This window comes from Sander lucioperca, chromosome 14, assembly GCF_008315115.2.
Source record: "Sander lucioperca isolate FBNREF2018 chromosome 14, SLUC_FBN_1.2, whole genome shotgun sequence".
NCBI classification, from domain to species: domain Eukaryota; kingdom Metazoa; phylum Chordata; class Actinopteri; order Perciformes; family Percidae; genus Sander; species Sander lucioperca.
In genome coordinates, this window is record NC_050186.1 from 11,628,623 (window position 1) to 11,652,170 (window position 23,548).

Here is a 23,548-nt window from a genome sequence, read left to right on the forward strand (position 1 = left end):
AACCATTCCCACTTTTCCAACTATTTTCACTACTTCAACTTCTTCTTACAAATTTAAGCTATTAATCCAGTTTAGCATTAGCAATTTAGCTATTTAGCATTCACACGCATTTTCGTGGAATGGTGCACACTGACATTGAGAAATCTGGAAATGTAGTTTTTATATGTTGAAACTGGTGTGTGAAACTTAAATGTAACATGATTTTTTTATTGGCTGGTATTCATATAGTTAACAGAATCAGCTGAATTTCATTCAGAGTTGCATATTTACAGTTCTAACAGCAAATATATAATATCAAAATGCAAAACTCATCTGGCAAATGTAGGCACTTACATACACACCTGAGAACTCTTCAGATACTACAGAACACCAATCGGTCTGAGCCTTAGCACTACAAATAGGCCTCAGGTAAGCCGTTTTGAGAACTTTGCAAGCGTGGAGGCAATGAGAGTCAGAGTAAGAGGAGGACAAAGAGAGAGAGAGAGGAGTCGGACGTGGAAGAGATATCGCCTGTGATGTTGACGAGGTCTTGTGGCCAGATCCGAACAGAAGGCGGGATCCATAAGCCCCCCAGCCCCCCACCACACACACACACACACACACACACACACACAAAACAAGTATGTTATTTTTTTTTTCTTCACAATAGCAATTTATCCAGTAATTTTTTTGTTTTTTTACTTTTGTTTTGTTGCTATATTTGATGATTTGTGATTCTATTTTTCTTTATTTCTGTAAAAATGTTTGTTCTTTGTAAAAACTCTTGTTTGATTCCTGCAGAAATTCTACTTTTGAGTTTTACAGAAGACTGAGTCTGAGAAAATGACAATGAAAATATAAAACGCAAAGACTGCAGTGTTTTCTATAAAGCCCATCAGTGTGTTGCTGGTGATATGAAAGAGAAATTCAAATGGTGCTTGTGTGTATGGTTTTGTTGCAAGAATTTCATTTTTAGATAGGAGTGTTAAGCAGTGTTTAATTTTGGCATAGATGTGAGTTGTTAATCTCCAAGTGCTATGTCTGATTGGCTTGTGTGTAGAGTTTTGACATAATGAGCCAAATTCTGCAAAAAGTGTGCAATCAATAGGCAAAAACTGTAACTGTAAAGTAAGAACGTCAAGCTGAGCACAGTTTGTCCTGGACTCTCATTTCTGAATAACTGAGGGTCCTCAGGAAGCACAACCTGGAATCCAACCTGCTGCTGACCTTCTACCGCTCATCCATCGAGAGCCTGGTGACGTACTGTATCACAGTATGGTACGGCAGCTGCACCGTGGCAGACAGGGAGAGGCTTCAGAGAGTAGAAAGGCAGCACGGAAGATCATTGGCTGCCCTCTCCCCTCTTACGGACATCTACACCTCCCGTTGCCTCAGCAGAGCTGAAACCAGCACCAAGGACATCTCCCACCCTGGCTTTGAGCTGTTTGACCTGCTGCTCTCAGGGAGGCGCTACAGGTGCATCAGAACAAGGACTACCAGATTCAAGAACAGTTTCTTTCCAAAAGCCATAACCACTCTGAACTCACACAAGCACTGACCTCACAGTCTTATCCCCAACCCCCGGACTTTCTCTACTCACCTACTGTGCAATATTTAATATTTAATACTATTGATAATATTGATAATTACTGTGCAATTCCGTTACTGTGCAATATCATTACTTCACACTGTATATCACACTGTGTATATAACCATATCTATCTTTATATTTTGTATATATGTATATATAGTCTCAGAACTGTGCACCTTACCCCTTACCCCCCCTCCCTCCTTTTTCTTCTTTTGCACTACTTATTTTATTACATTGTTGACACTAGAAAGGAGTTGCTTTTAATCGCGTTGTACATGTGTATAATGACAATAAATGGCATTCTATTCTATTCTAACTTGCTCTGTGTATTATCCGTTCATTAAGGTTAAAAAAAAACGCGTAAAAGTCGCCTAAGCGTTACAATTTCTATTTCTACACCACTAACAAGGCTCAAAATAGCACCAATAAACTGTGCATATATATATATATATATATATATGTGTATATATATACATATATATATGTGTATATATATACATATATATATATATATATATATGTGTATATATATACATATATATATGTGTATATATATATACGTGTATATATATACACGTATATATATATACATATATATATATACACATATATATATATACATATATATATACATATATATATATACATATATATATACATATATACATATATATACATATATATATATACATATATATATATATATATACATATATATATATACATATATATATATACATATATATATATATATATATACATATAGGCCTATGCCTATATATAAAATAAATATGTATTTATTTTATATTTATTTAAATTATTTATATATATATAATTTTAATTTGTAGCTTAGTCTACATACTTTTTTTTTTTTTTTTTACTGCTGAATGGACCATGTAGTGAAATTTGTTTACTTCTCCTGAGTTTCTTCATTTGACCGGAAGATGGCGACGAACAAATGCCCGAACACCAACGTCACGTAGACCCTCATTAACAATTAAATATAAAATGAAATGACCGCGATAATTTCAGCAGACTGAAAACATAGAACGCACATGAAGCGGCGAGGGATGAACACAGCAGCATAGATGTGGTTTTAAGGCGGGAGCCGCCATGTTTTGTGGAGTTACTCTATGAGCCTTAATGAGGACTTGTTGAGAAGATGGTGCTGAGGAGCGGCGGTCGGAGCTGAGGGGAGCGGCGGTCGGTGCTGAGAGGAGCGGCGGTCGGTGCTGAGAGGAGCGGCGGTCGGAGCTGAAGATGTGTGTAGGTGGTGGTGGATGCTCAGCAGCAGCCCCATCATCACCCCATCGTAAATAAATGAGTCAACATGGCCGCGGAGCAGCTCGCCCTGTATCACCGCTGAGACACCGAATAACACAACACACAGGTGAATAAAATAACCACGGGGGAAAAGACATGTTTTATTTCACATTTTTTTGTAGTTTCAATCCTAGAGAGGCATCCAGCCGCCACCAAAATAAAGCTACAGGTTAATATTTGTTATATAATCTTAAAATGATAATATTCAAATGATGAAGACTGTAATTATTTCCCTTTATTCGATTTTATTTCATTCTTGTTTTCTGTAGGTCTATTATTTATTCATTTTTACCTTTATTCATTGCTTTAAATAGCCTATTTCATGAGATAATAAAGCGCTCATTTCATCTCTGTTTTTTTCAGATTAAATGGCGTTCATGTCCCGGTTCTCCCGGTCCCGGAGCAGCTCCAGGTCGCCGAACCGAAAAGACTCGGAGCGCGTGTCCCCGACCCTGACCGTGTCCGAGCTGGAGAGACTCCTGTGCACGGGCAAAACTGCCTGTAACCATGCCGACGAAGTGTGGCCACGACTCTACATTGGAGATCAGTAAGTTTACAAAAATAAGCACAAAGCAGCACACACACACACACACACACACACACACACACACACACACACACACACACACACACACACACACACACACACACACGATTGTTTCACTATCTTTGTGGGGACCCGTCATTGACATAATGCATTCCCTAGCCCCTTACCCTAACCTTAACCATCACTACTAAATGCCTAACCTTAACCCTTACCCTCACCCTAACCATAACCTAATTCTAACCCTAATCCTAAAACCAAGTCTTAACCCTCAAACAGACCTTTAACCTTGTGGGGTCCAGCGTTTTGGGCCCCACAAGGCTGTGCAGTATTCTGTATTCTGTATACTGTATTCCGGTTTTTGGACCCCACGAATATAGTAAAACAAGCACACACACACACACACACACACACACACACACAATAACTCAAATCATTACTGAAGTAAAAGTCCTGCATTCAAAATTGTACCTATGTAAATGTACATATACTACTTTAAATCAAAGTATACTTAAAGTAGCCTATTTATAGTAAAAGTACCCATGATATAGCATATTATGTTATTATTATTGATGCATAGTTGAAGCTGGTAAAGGTGGAGCTAATTACAGCTACTTTACATCATGCAGGGTGGCTTAATTTATAATAATATAATGTATTATTGATTGTTGTTGAATATTAGTTACATCTGTAAAACTGAGTTTCTCGACAAAGAATCATGCAAAAGAAGCACTTTAAATATTGTGTTTACCAGAAATGTGTTCATAAGTTTCTTGGAAACAACTCATTCAACATTTAAAAGCATTTTGATTGATTGGTTGATTGAACATGTGAAAAAAAGACAGAGGGTCATACAGAAAAGAATATTACACAAAATAGAAAGCATAGAGATAAATAAACTATACTAACATGTTTGAAAAGCATTTTTTTTTAGCAAAATCAATGAAAGAAATCATCTAAGAGGGTGCAGCCCTAATCAGTCCTTCCAGAAAAATGCGGAGTTTTTTTTGTGATTGTTGCGGGCAAAAATCCTTGATTATGCGGCACGTTTTCTTAAAAAATGCGATGGAATATGCGGGATATTTATGCAATTTTATGCGATGAAATTGTGGGAACTTGCAAAAACTGCGGCTTCATCGCGGCTTCATCGCGGGGTTTGCAGCTTTTCGATGATGTTCACGTCGTGTAATTACGTCACTTCATAACGTTCCCATGGCAACAGGGGAAAATGGCTGCTCTTGTGTGAAGTAAACGCAACATTTTTCAACTTTCTGCTAAGATATATGTGTGACTTTTTTGCAACGAAAATGCAGGGATTATGAAATCATGCAAGCCCTGCATATTTTGCACGGAAATCGGCAATTTATGCAGCGTATTTGAAAAAATGCAGACTTTGGCTGATCATGCATTGAATTATGCGATTGCATAATCACGTTTTTCTGGAGGGACTGCCTAATGTGAAGTTGTGGCAGTCAAACGTAAACATCTGCACGCACCAGCTGCCTTTGTTCATGTCACTTTTACGTAGTTAAGTAGGTTTAACTTCGACATATAAATCATACTGTACATACTGAAATATAATCAGACTGACGGACTGATTCTTGGTTGTAAAAATCTCCTTTTCTCTGCAGAGATATCGCATCAGACCGCCGTGAGCTGGCCAAACTTGGCATTACACACATCCTCAACTGTGCCCAGAGCAAGTGGCGCAGTGGAGCAGAGTATTACTTCGGCATGAACATCACCTATCACGGCATCGAGGCTCACGACTCCCCCACCTTCGACATGAGCGTCAACTTCTATCCTGCTGCTGAGTTCATCCACAAAGCCCTCACAAGTGGAGGTTAGTCTCAGTGTCAGGACACGGGGAGAGAGAGCAGCAACAAGGGAAAGACAGTCGAGGCAGCAGGACGATTTCTGTGGGTTATTGATGAAATATAGATTATGTAGGCAGGCAGGTAACCAAAGGAAGGCCAGGCTGGGAACAAGCAAAGGTAAACATTTGACACAAGTTCTCATTATCTTAAACATTATTAGAGTCTCTTAAACAAAAGAGCATCAGCAGGGTCCAACATTTACTTTTTATACCAGCCAAATGGCTAGTGAATGTGCATAGTTTACCAGCCACTCAACAGATAACCGGTGCTTTTTGGCTAGTGGATGGTGCTAATTTTGTCCAGTCCAGATTAAGCCATAGGTCAGACAGACATAGCCTGGAAATCCAGACCCAAATCCGAAAGGTTAAGGGTCTGGCAATGAGTAATGAAAATGGCCCAACTCGAGGGCCGGCACCAAGCATGCATTTGAAAATCTCACTGCACGCAATTCGATAACACTACGACAAATCACAACAATACACGGTGACGTATCCAGAGCCCCATATGCTTAGCTACCAGCAGAGCTAACTGGTAAACTCTTGCCGTATCCGGTCAGCAAAATAGCAAAAACGTCCTTCTTGCAAAGGAACGATTCGAGCGTCGTCTTCTGTTCCTCTTTAAGATAAAAAGACAAGTCTAACTCGTTCATTGTAGCGGCCAAAGCCGTTTCAAACAACTGGTGTTCATCCGCAGCCATCTTGCAATGTTTACTAATGACTTTGACGTCGCAGCGCTGTCGTCATCTGTTTAGTTCGCCTCTGGCCCGCCTATATCAGATACACCGATGTGATTGGTGCAGCTGGCTACAAGGGCATAGTTAATGAGCATCATTACTGAATGCCAGAGTGACTCGCTGAGCAAATTCAAATTGTGCTCTTGCGAGAACTCTGGATTTCCAGGGTAAGACAGACAGGCAACATAAGCTCAAAAGTGATGACCGAAAACTACAGGGGCAAGAGGCCGGAAAGCTGAAGAACGGAGCCTGGGGGCTTTAAGCAGATGTACGGGAGGCAGAGCAGATGGGGGAAGCAGGTAGGGCCTGAAAGCCTGGTTGCTGGCGACAGAGAAGGAGCAGGGTCTGGAGGACGAACAGCTGGCCGGACAGACGGGCGGAGCCACTCTAGAAAACGACCTGAAGGGCGGTGATACACACAGCAGCCAGGAGGTGGGGGAAAACGGGCGAAGCACCATTCTTAAAAAAACAACCTGGAGGCCGGCGACATCAGAGGGACCGCTCTGAAATTGGGGCGACTTAGAAGGGAACGCTCTGAAGGTCGGCCAGGAGGCGAGGCAGACGGGCGGGACCAGGCCAAGATCTGGCAGGGCATCGGCCGTCACGGTTATTGCAAAAAACTTGCAAAAACAAGTTGTGAACTCAACATTGACATATCAGCGTCTTTTAAGTTGATATGTTGAACTTGTTATCAAACTGTTGTCTTTTTACACATTCATTAGGAGTTTTTGTGTTTGTGTTCCACCTGATGAATGTCAGTCAGATAATATCTGTCTCTTAATCTGCTAAATGCTTCACTATGTTCACCAGATAGTCTCTAACTGAGCCTGTCTACTGTTTGCTGCTGAGCAGGTAGTGTTCAGTGGCTTTTCACATTTTTTGTCTCTGAAAGCGACGCTATGAGAGCGCTGAGAGAGAACCAGAACAGTAAAGTTGAAGCCGGACAGATAAACAAAGAACTAAATTCACTGTGCCAAAGAGGAACTGCATATCCAGCTGATAATTCTCCGGACGTTTATCACTACCAGAGATTGGTTTCACTCATTCAATACATTGTTTAAAACAATGTTTGACTATAGCAGCTTTAAAGATATTTAGTCTTAAGGGCAAAAGATGATATGCATAACAGAAATGTATATAAACTTGTGAAAAACTGAGAAACTGATTTATATGGTGACACTCATAGTGTGTGTGTGTGTGTGTGTGTGTGTGTGTGTGTGTGTGTGTGTGTGTGTGTGTGTGTGTGTGTGTGTGTGTGTGTGTGTGTAGGTAAGGTGCTGGTCCACTGCACTGTGGGAGTGAGCCGCTCTGCCACTCTGGTGCTGGCCTACCTGATGATCAGACAGAACCTGACGCTGGTTGAGGCCATCAAGACGGTGAAGGACCACCGGGGCGTCATCCCCAACCGGGGTTTCCTCCGCCAGCTCAACGGCCTGGACGGCATCCTGAGAGAGAGCCGTAAGACGTCGCCGCACAGCTGAAAACCCCCTCGACACACACACACTCACTCACTCACACACACACACACACACACGCACACACACCTACCTGAGGACTGGTTAAACTGGGGGAGATAATGGGACCAAGTTAGGAGCAGCTAGTGGGTTTCTGATGCTGTGGCTCTTAGTGACAGACGGTGAGAGCAGGGTTTGACTGATATCTGATTATAATATCTTCAAACTCAATTTTTATTTGTTATATATTTATATATTGTTGTTGCGTTTGAGGCTACATCTACACTGCTACGTTTTGGTTTAAAAACAAATACCTTTTGCTACGTTTACGTATCACATCCGCACTATTCCGGCTTTTCCGAGTACCTCAAACGGAGACATTTGGAAACATTGCTGCCCCCGATTTGGTTTGAAAACTCCGGGGTTTCTGGATGGACACAAACGGAGACCCGCGCACGCCCAGTGTGTGTAAAGGCCCTGACACACCAACCCGATGACCGACCGTAGGCAGAAAAGGCAGTCAGACTGTTTATTCGGCTCCCGTTGGTCCAAAAAGTGCCTCAGAACACACCGAAGTGACGCCGACTTTAGTGCATGTTCTGTGCGTGCGCGAGACGTAATACATCTCCATAACAGCAGGCGACGCTAATCTGTGTTGTCGCCCCAAAAATGAAAACCGGAAATGAAGAACGCGTCATGTGGGTCTGGCATCTCCAGCCGAACATAACGGCGGCTCGTTTGAAATACGATCTAGTATTTTATGAAAATAGTTCACTGAAACGTGTTTCTGAAAACATTTTAAGCGAGAAATAGGCCGTGCAGTTGCTGAATCTGTCTTCATTCAGATCGACAAAGGTCAGTTTAAAAGATTTTTGTCAGATTTTGAGAGGCGTTCGTCGCTCATCCCACTCGTTATTTCCGGGTTAGCACTCCACCAATCAGATTGGTCATTGAGTCCGACTGCCCGCCCTCCGATTCAACAAGTCAAATCGGCCAAAATGAAGGCCGACGGCTCCTCCGACGGACGACGGCACTGAACACACCGAACAGACTCGAGTCACCGACCTCGCCAGAATTGTCTGACGGACAATTGTCGGGTTGGTGTGTCACTGCCTTAAACGGTCATGTGATATGTGTTGTCAGACGTGTTAATATGGACGGAAATTAGTTCTGCTACTGGAGCTAAAACTGTTGTGTGGACGGACATCGTTTTTGTCTCAAAACGATGCTAAAAAATGAAAACCTAGTCGTGTAGCTGTAGCCTGAGCCTCTAAAACAACAAGAGCTCTGGAGGGTAAAACTCTCCAGTGAAGCCAACATCTTTTATAATGTGACATGTATTTAATGTCAGAAGGAAACTCTCAGCCAATTAATGAAGAATTAATTTAAGTCAATGAGTTTTATTGAGTACATTCCACCTGTGACGAGGAGGCGATCAGATTGGGAACCCCTCGTTTTATTATACAACAGGAAAGTCCACTCTTTCCTTCAACTTTTTAATCAAACTTCAGAGCATTCCACTTGAACCTGATGTTTTACTGCCACTGAAAAGAGTACAAAATATAAAACTTGACTCTCGACAGAAACCGGGGTTGCTAATACGCTGCAGGAATCCTTCACAGGTCACGGATTCTCAGGCGCATTTGTTCTCGTTTCCGGAAATTTCTAGAAAGGTGTCGACGACTCCACCCAGGTCTTAAAATGAGCTGAATTCTATCTATCAATCTATTCTCAGTAGTAGATTTTTTTCACTTTTTTTAAGAACCCAAAAACCTGCAAACTTTTGGTCACTTGAACTCACTTTATTTACAAAGTTTCGGTCGTCTTTTAACAGGTCAAATTTACAGTCCTCGCCGTGCGGGGGACATGTCCGTCTCACTTTTTAAAATCCTATCTTAGTCCCCCTCACTTTGAAAGTTTCAGTTTGATTCATCCACTAAGAAAACCTTAAAACGTGTCTTTTTACGGTTCAGATAATTCTCCTAAAATGACGCCAGAACTGATCATCAACAACAAAGATAATTCAGTAAAGATAATTCTTTATAGTAAAGATAGAAATTAAACAATTTTTTTTGGAGTTAAATTTTTCATATAACATTTATCAAAATAAACCGAAAAAAAAACGCCCACGTAGGTCGTTTGTACAATTAGCAATTATTACCCATTTTTAGTGGCCATATTAATTATGACGGGAGTAAAACCGGAAGACCCAGGAGACCGGTGTTCATGTCCCGTTTGAAAATTAAGGTAAACACGAGTCATAACTTTACGTAGCAAACATAACTACGTCACGTTCTCCATCACAAAATTACGTCATGAACTTTCACATGGAAGTGTAGTAACGTAACAACTGTGCTGATTTGAACCCAAACAACAATCTTTTTCTAAACCTAACAAAGTAGCTTTGGTGCCTAAAACTAACCAAACTGCAACTGTTTCACTACATTTACAACATGTTTAAAACTGTGACGTTACGTTTAGGTACGTAGACGGAAACTTTAGAGGGTAGGCATAAACGACATACGTGGTCGTGTGGTTTTGAAGAACTTGTTGGGTTTCTATCAAGAAAATTAAAAGTGATTATTAGGTTTGTTTATTATATTGAAGCAACTTAAGTCACTTTCTTTAGTAAACTAACATTTTTATGGAAAGCATGAAAACCAGTTTGATTAAAACCCATCTTGTATAAAGTTATAGAAAGAAATACGTTCTATAACTCTATAATTTTATAGAAAGAAGTACAAGTATCTTACCAGAAAATGACTGGTAGAAGTTAAAATCAGATTACTTGAGTGAAAGTCTCTAGAAGTATCTGATATGTACGCTACTTAAGTATCAAAAGAAACATTAAATATACTTAAATATTAGTATAAGTAAAAGTAAAAAAATAACTTTGATTCTGAACTTTATTGTGGCTTCCCTATAGTTACGCATAATAGTCAGGGTTTCCACACCTTCTTAAACTTAAAATTCAAAGACTGACATCAACAAAGAGAAAAACATAAACAAAATTTAAAAAAAAAAATGTTTGTGTGGAAGGATCTTTCCCTCCAACGTACGTAACAAGTAACAAGAACCGACGACGCTTATGGGAAATGTATCGGAGTAGAAGTATACATTTTATTTAGGAAATGTAATGTATGAGTAAAAAGTGAAAGTTTCCACAAATATAAATAATGAAGTAAAGTTCAGATACGTGAAATGTATAAGAAGTACAGTCACGGAATATTTGTACTTTGTTACATTACAACACTGATCATAATGGGCTTTTTTTTGCCTAATGACATAAACGTGAACCAAAAGGTCCTTAATAAAGTGAGTACAAGTGATCGACAGCGTGCAGGATTCAACAATAGACCAAATAACTTAAAATAAATAACTTAAAAGTTAAAATGGAGATAACAGTATTGCCTCTGGCCCTTTTCTTCTCAGCCCGCCTGGAGCTCAGGGTCGGGATTCAAGGGGCCGCATGCTTTATTTTGTGCGGGGCCCCGAAATAACCACACCTGGCTCTGTCCACACATGGGCTGCTATTCTGTCTTTTGTAATCCAAACGGAGGGTTAAACCTGTGATGTCAGCCCTCAGAAACAAAGACTCTTGCTCAGCGATTCTCCCCAATAGTTCAAGTCTTTGCGGGTCTTCCCTCCACTTACTTTTTTTTTTTTTTTTACATTCAGCAAGTGTCATTAAGTGCTCTGAACAACTCACACACTAGTTGTAGCCCAGGTCTAAACCAGCACAGGTATATGTAGCCTGTTGATTCATCATATTAACAGTGTTGTCACAATCCGTACACAGTTGTTACCTGTGACGAGTTTGTAAATAGAAACGTACAGTATATGATCATTTTTGTTCATTTCAATGTATTGTTTCAATCCAGTGTATTTAAAAAATAATCACAGTACTTTATTAGATATCTTGTGTGATGATCTTAAAATTCATCCGGTAGAGAAGAGACTTGAGCCCATTTGGACGGGATCGACATTACGGGGGGGGGGAGGTGGAGGAAGGAAACCATCACTGTTCACCTCGGTAATTTAGAACCCAAAAATACATCTACAGTATAACGTGAGACAGGGGTGTCGGAGGGGACGACTAGATCAAAAGTTGCAAAGGAATTCCCGCACATTGTCTTTACTTGCAAATAGGGATCGACCGATACTGGTTTTTCAAGGCCGATACGATAATTAGTAGTCAATGAAACCGCTAACCGATTTTTTTGAACCGATATTTACAGTGAAAATGAAAATCTTATTTAAACTTTAAACTTATTATTTAATATCAACATAACACCCAGTAACAGAGAGTCAGATAGTGTTGTGGGGGGGGACATTAAGTCAGACTCAGTGGTGAGAGAAACAGAAGCAGAGGGACAGACACAGAGCTGGAGCCGAGCCAAAGTACAACACTTTTTAATTCATTAAAGGTGCTATAGGTAGGATTGGAAAGATCCAGGACATAGCCAAACATTTTTAACATCAACAACTTCTCAGTCCTTCCCCCCTTTCCGCTAAAGCCCAAAACGGTCTCCTAAGCCCCTCCCCCACAAGGGAGAATGAATGCATGTGTATGAGCAGTGATTAATGACCTGCTTCATGTAGTTCTACTGGAACATAGGGTCAGTTTCAGCAAATGTGACAGAAAGTTAGTTTTATAAGTCTTACCTACTGCACCTTTAATTAAATCAGTTCTCATGCAAATAAAAGGCAGATACAGATATCTGCAAACTGCCAAAAAACGGGCCAATAATCGCTCTATCCCTAAATTTCAGCTAATAGATTTGGCAAAAGATTTTGCCAAGTGTGCAGGAGTTTCTTTGCACCTCAGTAGTTTGACTCATCGTTACGGAGGCCTTTTAATCATCGTGAAACTACAGAATATGTCTGGAATACATCCGGACATTTAAAGCCAGGCAAAGATACTGAAAGAGGTGAATTGAGGTCAAACATTGCACTCCTCTGGGTCATAGCTCAGTCAAATCAAGCACATTGACATATTAGATTCAGGGTGACTTACATTTTCCATAGATATTTCTGGTGTCCATTGCGACTAAATGTCCACAAATCTGCTTGAAAATCACAGAAAAAAAGACACTTCAGAACTTCCCTGAGAATCATTTGTAAGTTATCTTCAGTATCAAAGTAATACATACAGTAGGTAGTTGTCTGTACATCCATGGGTCACTGCTAATGAACTGCTAATAGCTAATTCCGCATACTTTTAATGGCGCAAGTTTGCCAAAATATAAACAAATAACTTAACGTAATGTATTAACATAACGGGGCTCAAAAGAGAATCCCAAGTCTTGCTCTCCTGATGGCTTTATATACGTAGAACTATTGTTTTCTTCAATTGGCCTTGATGTTGGCGTTAGCCTGTTTCAATGTGTCAGATTAGTAAGAACATTTAGGCTGCAATTCCATCTTCACAAAACATGGATAATAAAAAAGGACATGCAGCTTTTTCCCAAAGAAACATTTTAGAGACCCATTTTGGACGGAAAAAGGAGCAATCCGTTCACTTGAAGTTTGATTCAAATTTCAGTTTAAACTCCCCCCACCTTCACGTAAGTAATAAATCCAGTCCAAATGGTGCTTCAGACTCAACTCAGCGCTCTAACGTGGCTATTAAACCGCTTCCAGTCTGGTGTATCTCTCCACCTTTACCGTGACTGTTAGCTGTCCCGAATGGTACTCTAAGGGATCATTGACAGCATCATGCCAGCACAAGAAGCATTTAGAGAAGACGTGCACTGGGAGACAATACCACAAATGTGCCATCGCAAAAGCTAACAACTGCCTGGATGTCAGGAAGAGTGCACCGTATTCAGCGCTGTACGCGAGTCTTGCAAAGTCCGCTCTTTTGTCTTGGTGTTAAGTGAGGCTTGTGTTCTCGTGCTAATGAAAAACAACAGAAGATCCGATGCTGAAACTCAAACCAGCTTTTTCAAATACCTTCCTGTGTGTTATTAATGATTACCTCAAGTATGAAACATATTATTTTTGGGACTCGTGGTCTTCGTCTGTGCTGTTTTTAACACCATGATAAAGTACAGGAGATGGGGAAAAGAGATGAGCAACTTTTCTCAGCTCATTTGTAGAAAGAAAAGTGTAAATAAAAAGCTGAATATTGGTTCTGTACAGTCTGTGGAGATTTAAAGGTATAGTTTTAGTTGAATATTTTGTGGAAATGAGCTGTTCTGCTGCAGTTTTCCTGCCGAGAGTTATGTCAAAATTATTCCTTGCCTTGGGAATCCCTATAATGAGTTTAAGGGACAATTTGTTTGCATTGTGTGTTAAAGTGCTCATATTATTCTCATTTCCAGGTTCATAATTGTATTTAGAGGTTATATCAGAATAGGTTTACATGGTTTAATTTTCAAAAAACACCATATTTTTGTTGTACTGCACATTGCTGCAGCTCCTCTTTTCACCCTGTGTGTTGAGCTCTCTGTTTTAGCTACAGAGTGAGACCTCTCACTGCTGTAACATCTTTGTTGGGAGTCGCACATGCTCAGTAGCTAGGTAAGCACTATTAGCCAGTCAGAAGCAGAGTATGAGGGCGTGCCATGCTAGCAGCTAGGCGAGCATTATAACGTGTGTTACAAAGTGACCACGTTTGTCTCTGAAGTAAAGGCTGGACTACAATAGAGCTGTTTGGAGCAGTTTGTGAACAGAGTTTTCTGTTGGAGATGGTAAGTCCCTTTGGGGTGGACTTTGGACTTTTTCACTTTGTAACCCTATAACGTACACAAAAGATATATAACACGATAAATGAAAGGCAAAAAGCCAAAAAAGCATAATATGAGCACTTTAAATCAATACTCATTTGCATCACAGCCGGCTACTTGGGGACCAATAGATGACCCAAGGGCTATATCCTCATCTCAGGAGAGATATTTCCATGAGATCCTGGATATTTGAAATTGCCACATTTTTGTATAATATTTGGTTTGATTGTGTGACGGCATGAAGTTACCCCCGAAGTCAAGAATCAACCCGTCAAAACTCTTCTCTCTCGTTACATTTTGTGTCAAGAAAACAGAGACTTCCTTTGCTACGACTGTCTGTTAAATATGACGATGTCCTGCGGAATCTGCCTTTTTTTAGACGCTCTCCACTCAGTTAAAACACAAGTGAACTATATATTCAAGGATATTTTCTGGACGGAGCCTCTCTTACCGTAACGATCTCTTTGCTGTATTGGATCTGTATGTTTTGTATTTGTGGTTTTACTGTGCCGTGATTGGTCGTTGGTCTCAATTGCTGTTTTATATTCTCGTAATCTCTTTGTTTTCTTACAGAGAACTTTCTATAAGAAAACTTGGAATTGTTCTGAATTTATTTTTGTATCACTCTCTTTGAGGTTCATTGAAGAAGAAACTGGCAAAGGAGATGTTGATGCCTTAATCTGTGTACTTCAAGTTGGTTTTCAGACTTTTGTTTGTTTTTATTGTGAATAACAACACTTGAGCGTTGATTGATAACTTTGTTTTGATAGATTCTCTACTTAATCGGAAATAAAATTAAATTTCTCTCACAGCTGTTGTACTGCATTTTGTAGGCCCGCCGGCCAAATCCGACCCCTCGCAGATGTTGATCCGGCCCACATTTCAATTTAGGTTCACAATATATTTTGGCCTACCGAGTTTTTGTCGCATTTGAGAAAGTTGTGTCCCTTTATTCCAATGTTTTTGGCGCTTTTTAAATTGTTTTTGCTACTTTTTCTGTCGATTTTGGTGCTTTTTCCACACTTTTTGTTGCTTTTTTCAACATTTTTGTTTCTTCTTTCTATGATGGCTAAGGAACTTTTTTGCCGACTTTCTGGGGCCCAAACTGTAAGCGAGAAGGCTATATTATGAGACATGCAATAATAGTCAAACTGTACTTAATCAGAAATAAAATAAAACTTCTCTCACAGCTGTTGTACTGCATTTTGTATTAAAAAGAGGTAGATTTATGCTTCCACACAGGGCCGTAGACAGGGGAGGGGGTTCTAAATAATAACAACTTGTATTTACAGTATATAGCACCTTTCATGAAACCCAAGGACACTTTACAGAATTACTGTGGCTAAGCTAAAGGAGGTTGTAGGCTGCGGTGAACAGGTGGTGTTTCAGGAGTTCTTTTTTAAATGTCCAGAGATGTAGCATTTTGGATATCTGCAGGGAGGGCGTTCCAGAGGGATGGGGCTGCAACACTAAAGGCTCTGTCTCCGAAGGTACAGAGTCTGGTGTGGAGAATGGAGAGCAGGCCAGCGTCTGAGGACCGCAGGTTTTGGGGTGTGGTGTATGGATGGAGGAGGTCGGAGAGGTACTGAGGGGCCAGGGCATGGAGGGAACATTTCACTGAACTATGTTTATTACTCCACATATTTCCCTGAGTTGAGTTGATGACCTCTGGTTTTCAAATGTTTAAACAAAGCGAGCGTTCTCCAGGGAAGAATCACATGTTGAATGACAGCACATACAAAGTTAGCTTTTCAAGTTGCTTTATTTACACCATCAGCAACATTTTATTCAGATTCTGTTAACAAAAACAAGCCAAACTATTTTAGTTCGCCACAGTCGGCGATGACAACCCTGGCTTTCGGAATGCCGGTTTGTGCGCCGTACGACTATTTTCTTGGCAACATTAAAGGCCTCCTTAATACAGCCAAACACCACGTGCTTCCCGTCCAGTCTGGAGGGGAGAGAGGCCGATTAGTACGCCAGACGAACACCTCAAGACTGTTGATTTAGCGCTGCAACTAACGAGTTATTTTCATTGTCGATTATTTTCTCTGTAAATCGATTAGTTGTTTGGTCTATTAAATGTTAGAAAATTGAGAAAAATGTGGATCAGTCAGTACATTTACATGCACACTAATATTCCACTATTATTTTGAGGTGTTCCAGGCACGTCCAGCTGGGACAAATTCTCAGTCAGTCGGTAATGTATCTGGCAGGTTTTCATGTTGGGAGTTACATGAAGGTTGTGCATTTATAAATTGCAGTCATCCACCAGGTGGAAATGACCAACACCAGGACATTTAAAGCTAACAAAAGTTACTTTTAATCTTCTCCCCACTCTTACTCATTAATCATAGCAGTGGTACCCTTTTGGCTCTGCAACTTGTTATTCAGGTTCTCACAATCTGAGTCACCCACAGCCTCACCCCCCATTTTAAATTAAGGGTATACGTGCAGTTTAGTGTCCCAAATTATTTTAATCCTAACCCACTAACCCTAATCCTTTTGGAAAATAATTTGGGACACTAAACTGCACGTATACCCAGCAGCTCTGTGGTTCCTGTTACTGCTGCATGCAATCAACTTTAGAAAGCTTTCACAAACTTACCTGCAGTCTTTGGGACCACATCAGCAACACACGCACACTTTTTTTGCAACTCATACTTATCAATGTAAAACACAATTAAGCCACTGATTTTAAACCATAGTTGAAATACACACAAGTTAAGTGATGCTTTTCTTACCTCCATTACAATCCTGCCAGCCAGTACTCCACCAATAGTGATGTCGAAGAAAACTCTGGGGTTTGCCATGTTTCTCAACAAGGTTGTAATAGGTTTAGTGTGGGAAAGATTTAGGGTGGGATAGATACACTTGTATGGACAGCGTGTCAGACAGGCTACACTTCTGTATTTATGTGAGCCTATATGCACAACCGGCGCGACGTCATAGAATGCCTCGGAACAGATTCAGTTCACTTTTAGGGGAAAACAATCCCGCGTTCCCCATAGACTCCCGCGTTCCCCATAGACAACAGCGTAACGACAGAGGAAATGTAAATCGCTCCAAACTTTTTACATACCGTTTTGAATTAATAACTATGCCGAAAGGTTGCCGAGTAGTTTGTTGCACCAACAAGACATCCAAAAACCCCAGTCTTCAATTTGTCCTCTTGCCATGTCCTAAAATAGATCCTGATAGATGGGCTTTGGCTCCAGGCTATAGACCAGACCAGCGGCGATCAAACTTAGCTTATTAAGGTATCGTGAATGCTCAGCTTTCTGAAAAAAGTTGAAACATTGAAAGCGTGTACAAACGTCTTCAATTCTAACCCACCTGTCCACATTTGCCAGAATTGCCTGATGGCCAATCCGCCCCTGCCCAACAGTAAAAAAGGAGTTTAAATGAGCACAACATTAAACATCTACAGCAGGAAAATGCAACATAAACATTAATGCTGCAGGAATATTACTCCAGAAACATCAGCTAGAAGAGGAAAACACTGACAGGGAACATTTCGCTGTACTACATTTATTACTCCACATATTACCCTGAGTTGAGTTGATGCTTATGATGACCTCTGGTGGTCAAATGTTTTAACAAAGCAAGCATGTTGAATGACAGCACATACACAAAGTTAGCTTTTCAAGTTGCTTTATTTACACCATCAGCAACATTTTATTCAGATTCTGTTAACAAATGTCCTCAGAGGACAGATTAGAAGGTACAAAATGGTACACGAACGAATGTGGATAATAAAGAATAAATCTTAGGGGAGAACAAGCCCAAACTATTTTAGTTCGCCACAGTCAGCGATGACAACCTTGGCTTTGTCTTTCGGAGCGCCGCTTGATGTGCCGTACGCCTCCATTTTCTTGACAACATCCATGCCCTCCACAACACAGCCAAACACCACGTGCTTCCCGTCCAGCCTGGAGGGGAGAGAGGCCCATTAGTACGCCAGACGAACGCCTCAAGACTGTTGATTTAGGGCTGCAGCTAATGGTTATTTTCATTGTCGATTATTTTCTCGGTAATCGATTAGTTGTTCGGTCTATTAAATGTTAGAAAATGTGGATCGGTGAGTATGTTTACATGCACACTAAGGGCTCCTGCACACTGGCTGCGTGGTGTGAACGTGTAAGCTGCGTGGCATGTCCGTTTTTATTTGGGCTCCCATGTTAACAGGTTATAGCTTGCACACCGCCTGAGTGGCACCGAAAACGCGTGCATGCTAGAAATAGGACCGACGCCCTTTTTTTTCCCACGCGACACGCAAGCGCGTTGGAAACGTTTTCAGGCAAAATAGAATATGAAAGATGTTTATATGTCGTTTTGACACGAATACATTTAATAAATGACGTGATGATGTTTGAAAGTCTATTGGTTTTGACATAAATGCAGATATAAATGTAATTTAAAAAAATTAAAATAATGACCAATTTTCAAATATTGCACCTGTCAATACAGGACGAAATATTCTGTAGCCTATTTTGCCGTCAATACTGCCGACGTTGTCTTTGCTGTTATCAAATCAGTATATATTTATGTTTAACATGAAGTATACTACTGCTTGAGTGCAGTAAATTTCCACAACTCTCTCCCCATATGTCGAACAAGGGTGATCCAGCCGCGTCACACACGTTTCTGGTGTGCAAAGACATAGAAAACGCCACGCAGCCTCCACGCAACTGACGACCAACAGAAATGCCACGCTCACGCCACGCAGGCAGTGTGCAGGAGCCCTAATATTCCACTTTTACTCCGGATATGACATTATGAATTTGATTCAGGTCATGTTATATTCCGGTTGTATTTTCTGAATAAGGCCTTTTTCCGAATATCGCATTTTCCGATTAAGACGTGGGATATTGTGGCCGGGTTAGCTCAGTTGGTAGAGCAGGCGCACATATATAAAGGTTTACTCCTCGACGCAGCGGTCGCGGGTTCGACTCCGACCTGCGGCCCTTTGCTGCATGTCATTCCTCCTCATTCCCTTTCATGTCTTCAGCTGTCCTATGAAAATCAAGGCTGAAAATGCCGGTATTATTCAGGATTTAGAAGCATTCTTTAGAGACATATACAGCGCATTCAGAATCTGCGTCTCAATCAGGGTTTTCCAGCAGTGTGTGACAGTTGACGGCCTCTTGGCTGTTTACGGCTTACGGTCAGCTCTGTGCATTGCTATGGTTTCTGTACACAAAGCAACCAGCCGACAATTTGCAGGGCTACAAACCCAATAAGAAGGAGAAACACAGCTACTTTTAAACATCAAAGATCGCTACGCCGACCTTTCCAAGAAGCTGGTTGAAGGAATGAAAGAGGGACGCTGTGTTCACACGATCCAACAAGTCCGCTACTGCTGGAAAACTTTGAAAAAATAAAAAAATCTTATTTTGCACGGCTACATGTAAACGTGAATATTCACTGTCTTTAGCCATGTAAACAGCTTAATCCGAATATCGTCTTTTTCGGAATAAGGGCATAAACCGAATATTATGTGCATGTAAACGTAGTCAAATCAATTATCAAAATAGTTGGCGATTAATTTAATAGCTAACTGAATCGATTAATCTTTGCAGCTCTATGCTGATTAAACCTGAAAGCAGCAGCACAGGGGTTAAAGTGGAGCTCACCAGTCAGTTTTTTCTGTGCAGAGGAAGAACTGGGATCCGTTGGTGTTGGCCCCGGCGTTAGCCATGGACAGGATGCCCGGGCCTGTGTGCTTCAGCTGGAAGTTCTCATCAGCAAACTTCTCCCCGTAGATGGATTTGCCTCCAGTTCCATTGTGCTTAGTGAAGTCCCCGCCCTGAAAAAAGTAAAGGTTAACTCAGTATTTGCGGCCACAGCCATTACAAAGATCTAGTTCCTTGCCTTCACTGTACCTGGCACATGAATTTAGGGATGATACGGTGGAACGTGGAGCCCTTGTAGCCAAAACCCTTCTCCCCGGTGCACAAAGCACGGAAATTTTCTGTGAAATAAAGAGACGGCACTTTATTAAATGCAGAAAAATAAAAAATAAATTGTTCAGGTCACAAGTAACAAGCACTAGTTATCAAACTCAAACCACCTGAGGTCACTAGCCAGGCTGCTGAGTACTTTATTAATTATCTTTTGCATCAATATTTTCCATCTAGCTCTACCTGTGATACTGCTTTGCATGCTCAGTGGAGTGATGCTGTAGATGTGAGACAACGGGCCCCCCAATGCCTGCTCTTGGGGGAAACTGTTGGGTCTTTCAGAGTGGGGTGTAGACCTACTCTATCTGTAAAGTGTCTTGAGATTAATGGGGCGATGCCCCAGAGCTAGTTCAGGCAGGCAACTCGAGCTGCACCGCTGTATACACATGTGACACGCTTCACACTCCGTATCATTTCCCAAAACACACCCCGTCAATTTGGCGGTCTATTTAAGCTGCTAGTCAATGACGCTGCTGTCCTGCTCCCGTATTGCTGACTGCTCTGTAAGCTCTACCAGCACCCCGGCATCCACCTGCAGGCTCCGGCCGGTGGTGTGGGGGGGGAGCTACTTTATCACCACTCCCCAATATCTCATGTAAACCCAATCTGCGGGGAGTGATGAGGTCGGAGTCTGGCCACCAAACACAATGTTCTGCTGTTATAATAAACATTCCAATCGTGAGTTGTCTGACTGAACTCCTGTTATGATTTGATACTTTAAATAAAATTGCACGTAAAAGCCCCCCCTTCCTACAGAGGCAACGTTCTTTAGCGTCTCTTTATGGTGGATTGCATCTTTTTGAAGTCGGCCTACTTCGTAGTCGTTTTGTAGTCATGTTGAGTAGTCTCTTTGCGGTTGTTTTCAAATCTCTTTCTGGTCATTTTGCGTCTCTTTGCGTTTGCTTAGCACCTCCTTGGTCATATGCATCTTTGTGGTTGTTCGTAAATCTCTTTTTGGTCATTTTTGCGCCTCTTTGTGGTCGTTTGCATCTCTGAAGTCGTTTTGAGTCTCATTGTGGTCGTTTGTGTCTCTTTGTTGCTGTTTTGTGTCTCTTTGTACAGAGTTTCTGCAAGTTTTACCAAGTCAAATGTAAGACTTTTTAAGACCATTATGAATGACATGAAAGTCAAGAATTAAAGTGAGTTAATTTATCACAACATCAACTGAGCCCTATATTCAGTTTTTAAGCCAAATATCTCTGAACTTTTACTTCCACAAAGCTGAGAATAAAATCTGTTTTGTGTGTGTGGGACAATCCCAAAGAGACACGTGCCAATAACACGAAAGCTGATTGGCTGCGATAGAAGTTGCATGTTGGTCTCATTTGTAGTCGTAATACAGCAAAATTTATATTTGGACTAGCAAAAGAAAGAACTACAACACCACGGAATAAAAAAAAAAAAAGAAAAGCGTATTAGAGGCATTGCATGGATGTAGGAAAACAAAGACCTGTTTGAAATTATTTAAGACCTAGAACACTATACTTCTACGAATTTAGGACTTTTTAAAGACCCCTCGGAAACCCTGTTTGTAGTCCTAACTTCAGAGAATATGACAATTACAACTGCAGAAACAGAGTGATGCATTTGAGCCATTTACACATAACCTAAACAAGACTGGTCTGGGAGACCAAATATCTCAGTCAGCAGTAATGTATCTGGCAGGTTTTCATGTTGGGAGTTACATGAAGGTTGTGTATTTATAAATTGCAGTCATCCACCAGGTGGACATGACCAACACCAGGACATTTAACGCTAAGAAAAGTTATTTTTAATCCTCTCCCCACTCATTAATCATAGCAGTGGTACTGTGGCACTCCTCACTGTTTACACACTTTTTCTTTTGGCTCTGCCACTTGTTATTCAGGCTCTCGCAATGTGAGTCACCCACAGCCTCGCCACGCCTCGCCTCCCCTCCCCCCACTTTTTAAATCGAGAAGCTCAGGTGAGGATTGATAGCCAATCACAAATCCCTTTCAGGTGTGTGTGGAAAAAGCCAGAGCAGCAGCAGCTCTGCGGTTCCTGTTACTGCTGCATGCAATCAACTTTAGAAAAGTTTTCAAAAACTTACCTGCAGTCTTTGGGACCACATCAGCCCGCAGCTGCAACACACACACACACACACACACACACACACACACACACACACACACACACACACACACACACACACACACACACACACACACACACACACACACACACACACACACACACACACACACACACACACACACACACACACACACACACACACACACAGGCTTTTTTTGCAACTCATACTTATCAATGTAAAACACATTTAAGCCGCCGATTTTAAACCATAGTTGAAATACACACAAGTTAAGTGATGCTGTTCTTACCTCCATTACAATCCTGCCAGTCTTAGCTCCATTAATAGTGATGTCGAAGAAAACTCTGGGTTTTGCCATGTTTCTCAACGAGCTTAGGATGGGAAAGATCCACTTGTATTGACACTACAGCGTGTCAGACAGGATACACTCCTGTATTTATGTGAGTCTATGCACCGGGGACGGAGAGGCAGCCGACAGCCAATCACAACCAAGGTTCAGGCTCAAGAATGGACCAATAGGTGTGAAGATGGGCGGAGTTAAATGGTTGGGAAACGTTGCCACAGGGGCGGAGCAATGAGCAGGTAGACAGCTTTCTGAAAACAAGTTGAAAAAAGTTGTACAAACGTGTTCAAATCTAACCCTAACCCGAAATAATAGGTGAGGTTAAAATGCCTTTCAGTGGGGAAGAAAAGGGAGGTGGTTATCTTCTGGAAATATGTGTCCCTACATGAAAATCAAAGTGTTTTTATATGTTGTCTACTCCCATGACAACTCCTAGCAACCAACTAAAACCCTACTTTTATTAAAAGTGCAGTAATGGATCGTCTATTCTGACAGAAATCCCACCTGGTGAGAAGTATAAATTACATTTACTCAGTTACTGAAGGCTACATCAGTGATAGACTTTAGTTAAGAAAAATGACTAATACCATACGGTGAAAACACTGTCGCAAGTAAAAGTCCTGCATTGAAAATGTTACTTTAAAGTATGAAGGCCTAAATATCATCAGGAAAATGTACTTAAAATATTAAAAGTAAAAGTACCCAATGCAGAAGAATCCTCACATTTCAGAAACTGGAAACGATCAAACAGTTCTGTGTTTAATGGTCTACACCAGGAGTCTTCAACATTTTTTAAACCAAGGACCCCTTAACTGAAAGAGACACGGAGCAGGGACCCCCTACTACATATATAAAATAGACTTGCATAATAAACTGGGACTACAATAACATGTAGGGCAGCCTAAAGCCTTTATATACATACCTTTTTAGTGCATA

General features: G+C 41.0%; 2 protein-coding genes across 3 annotated transcripts; one reads left to right on the forward strand and one right to left on the reverse strand.

Annotated features, from left to right (window-relative positions):
• The first annotated feature begins 2,525 nt into the window (after nucleotides 1-2,525).
• Nucleotides 2,526-22,400, forward strand: LOC116041866 (dual specificity protein phosphatase 26). 2 transcript variants are annotated; one of them, XM_035991786.1, is made up of 5 exons: nucleotides 2,526-2,960; nucleotides 3,257-3,440; nucleotides 5,069-5,280; nucleotides 7,317-7,536; nucleotides 22,298-22,400. In XM_035991786.1, the coding sequence occupies exons 2-4, from the start codon at nucleotides 3,262-3,264 to the stop codon at nucleotides 7,526-7,528; spliced, it is 603 nt and encodes a 200-aa protein (XP_035847679.1). In that variant the 5' UTR covers nucleotides 2,526-2,960; nucleotides 3,257-3,261; the 3' UTR covers nucleotides 7,529-7,536; nucleotides 22,298-22,400. The 2 variants fall into 2 exon arrangements, with proteins under 2 accessions (XP_035847679.1, XP_031143813.1); XM_031287953.2 differs by lacking the exon at nucleotides 22,298-22,400 and having other exon boundaries at nucleotides 7,317-7,831.
• On the reverse strand, nucleotides 17,870-22,712 carry LOC116041872 (peptidyl-prolyl cis-trans isomerase-like). Its single transcript, XM_031287959.2, has 5 exons — nucleotides 22,559-22,712; nucleotides 22,267-22,297; nucleotides 20,118-20,206; nucleotides 19,869-20,041; nucleotides 17,870-18,164 (listed from the first exon to the last, which is right to left on the reverse strand). Exons 1-5 carry the CDS (start codon nucleotides 22,625-22,627, stop codon nucleotides 18,023-18,025), a joined length of 504 nt encoding a protein of 167 aa, XP_031143819.1. The 5' UTR covers nucleotides 22,628-22,712; the 3' UTR covers nucleotides 17,870-18,022.
• Nucleotides 22,713-23,548: the final 836 nt, after the last annotated feature.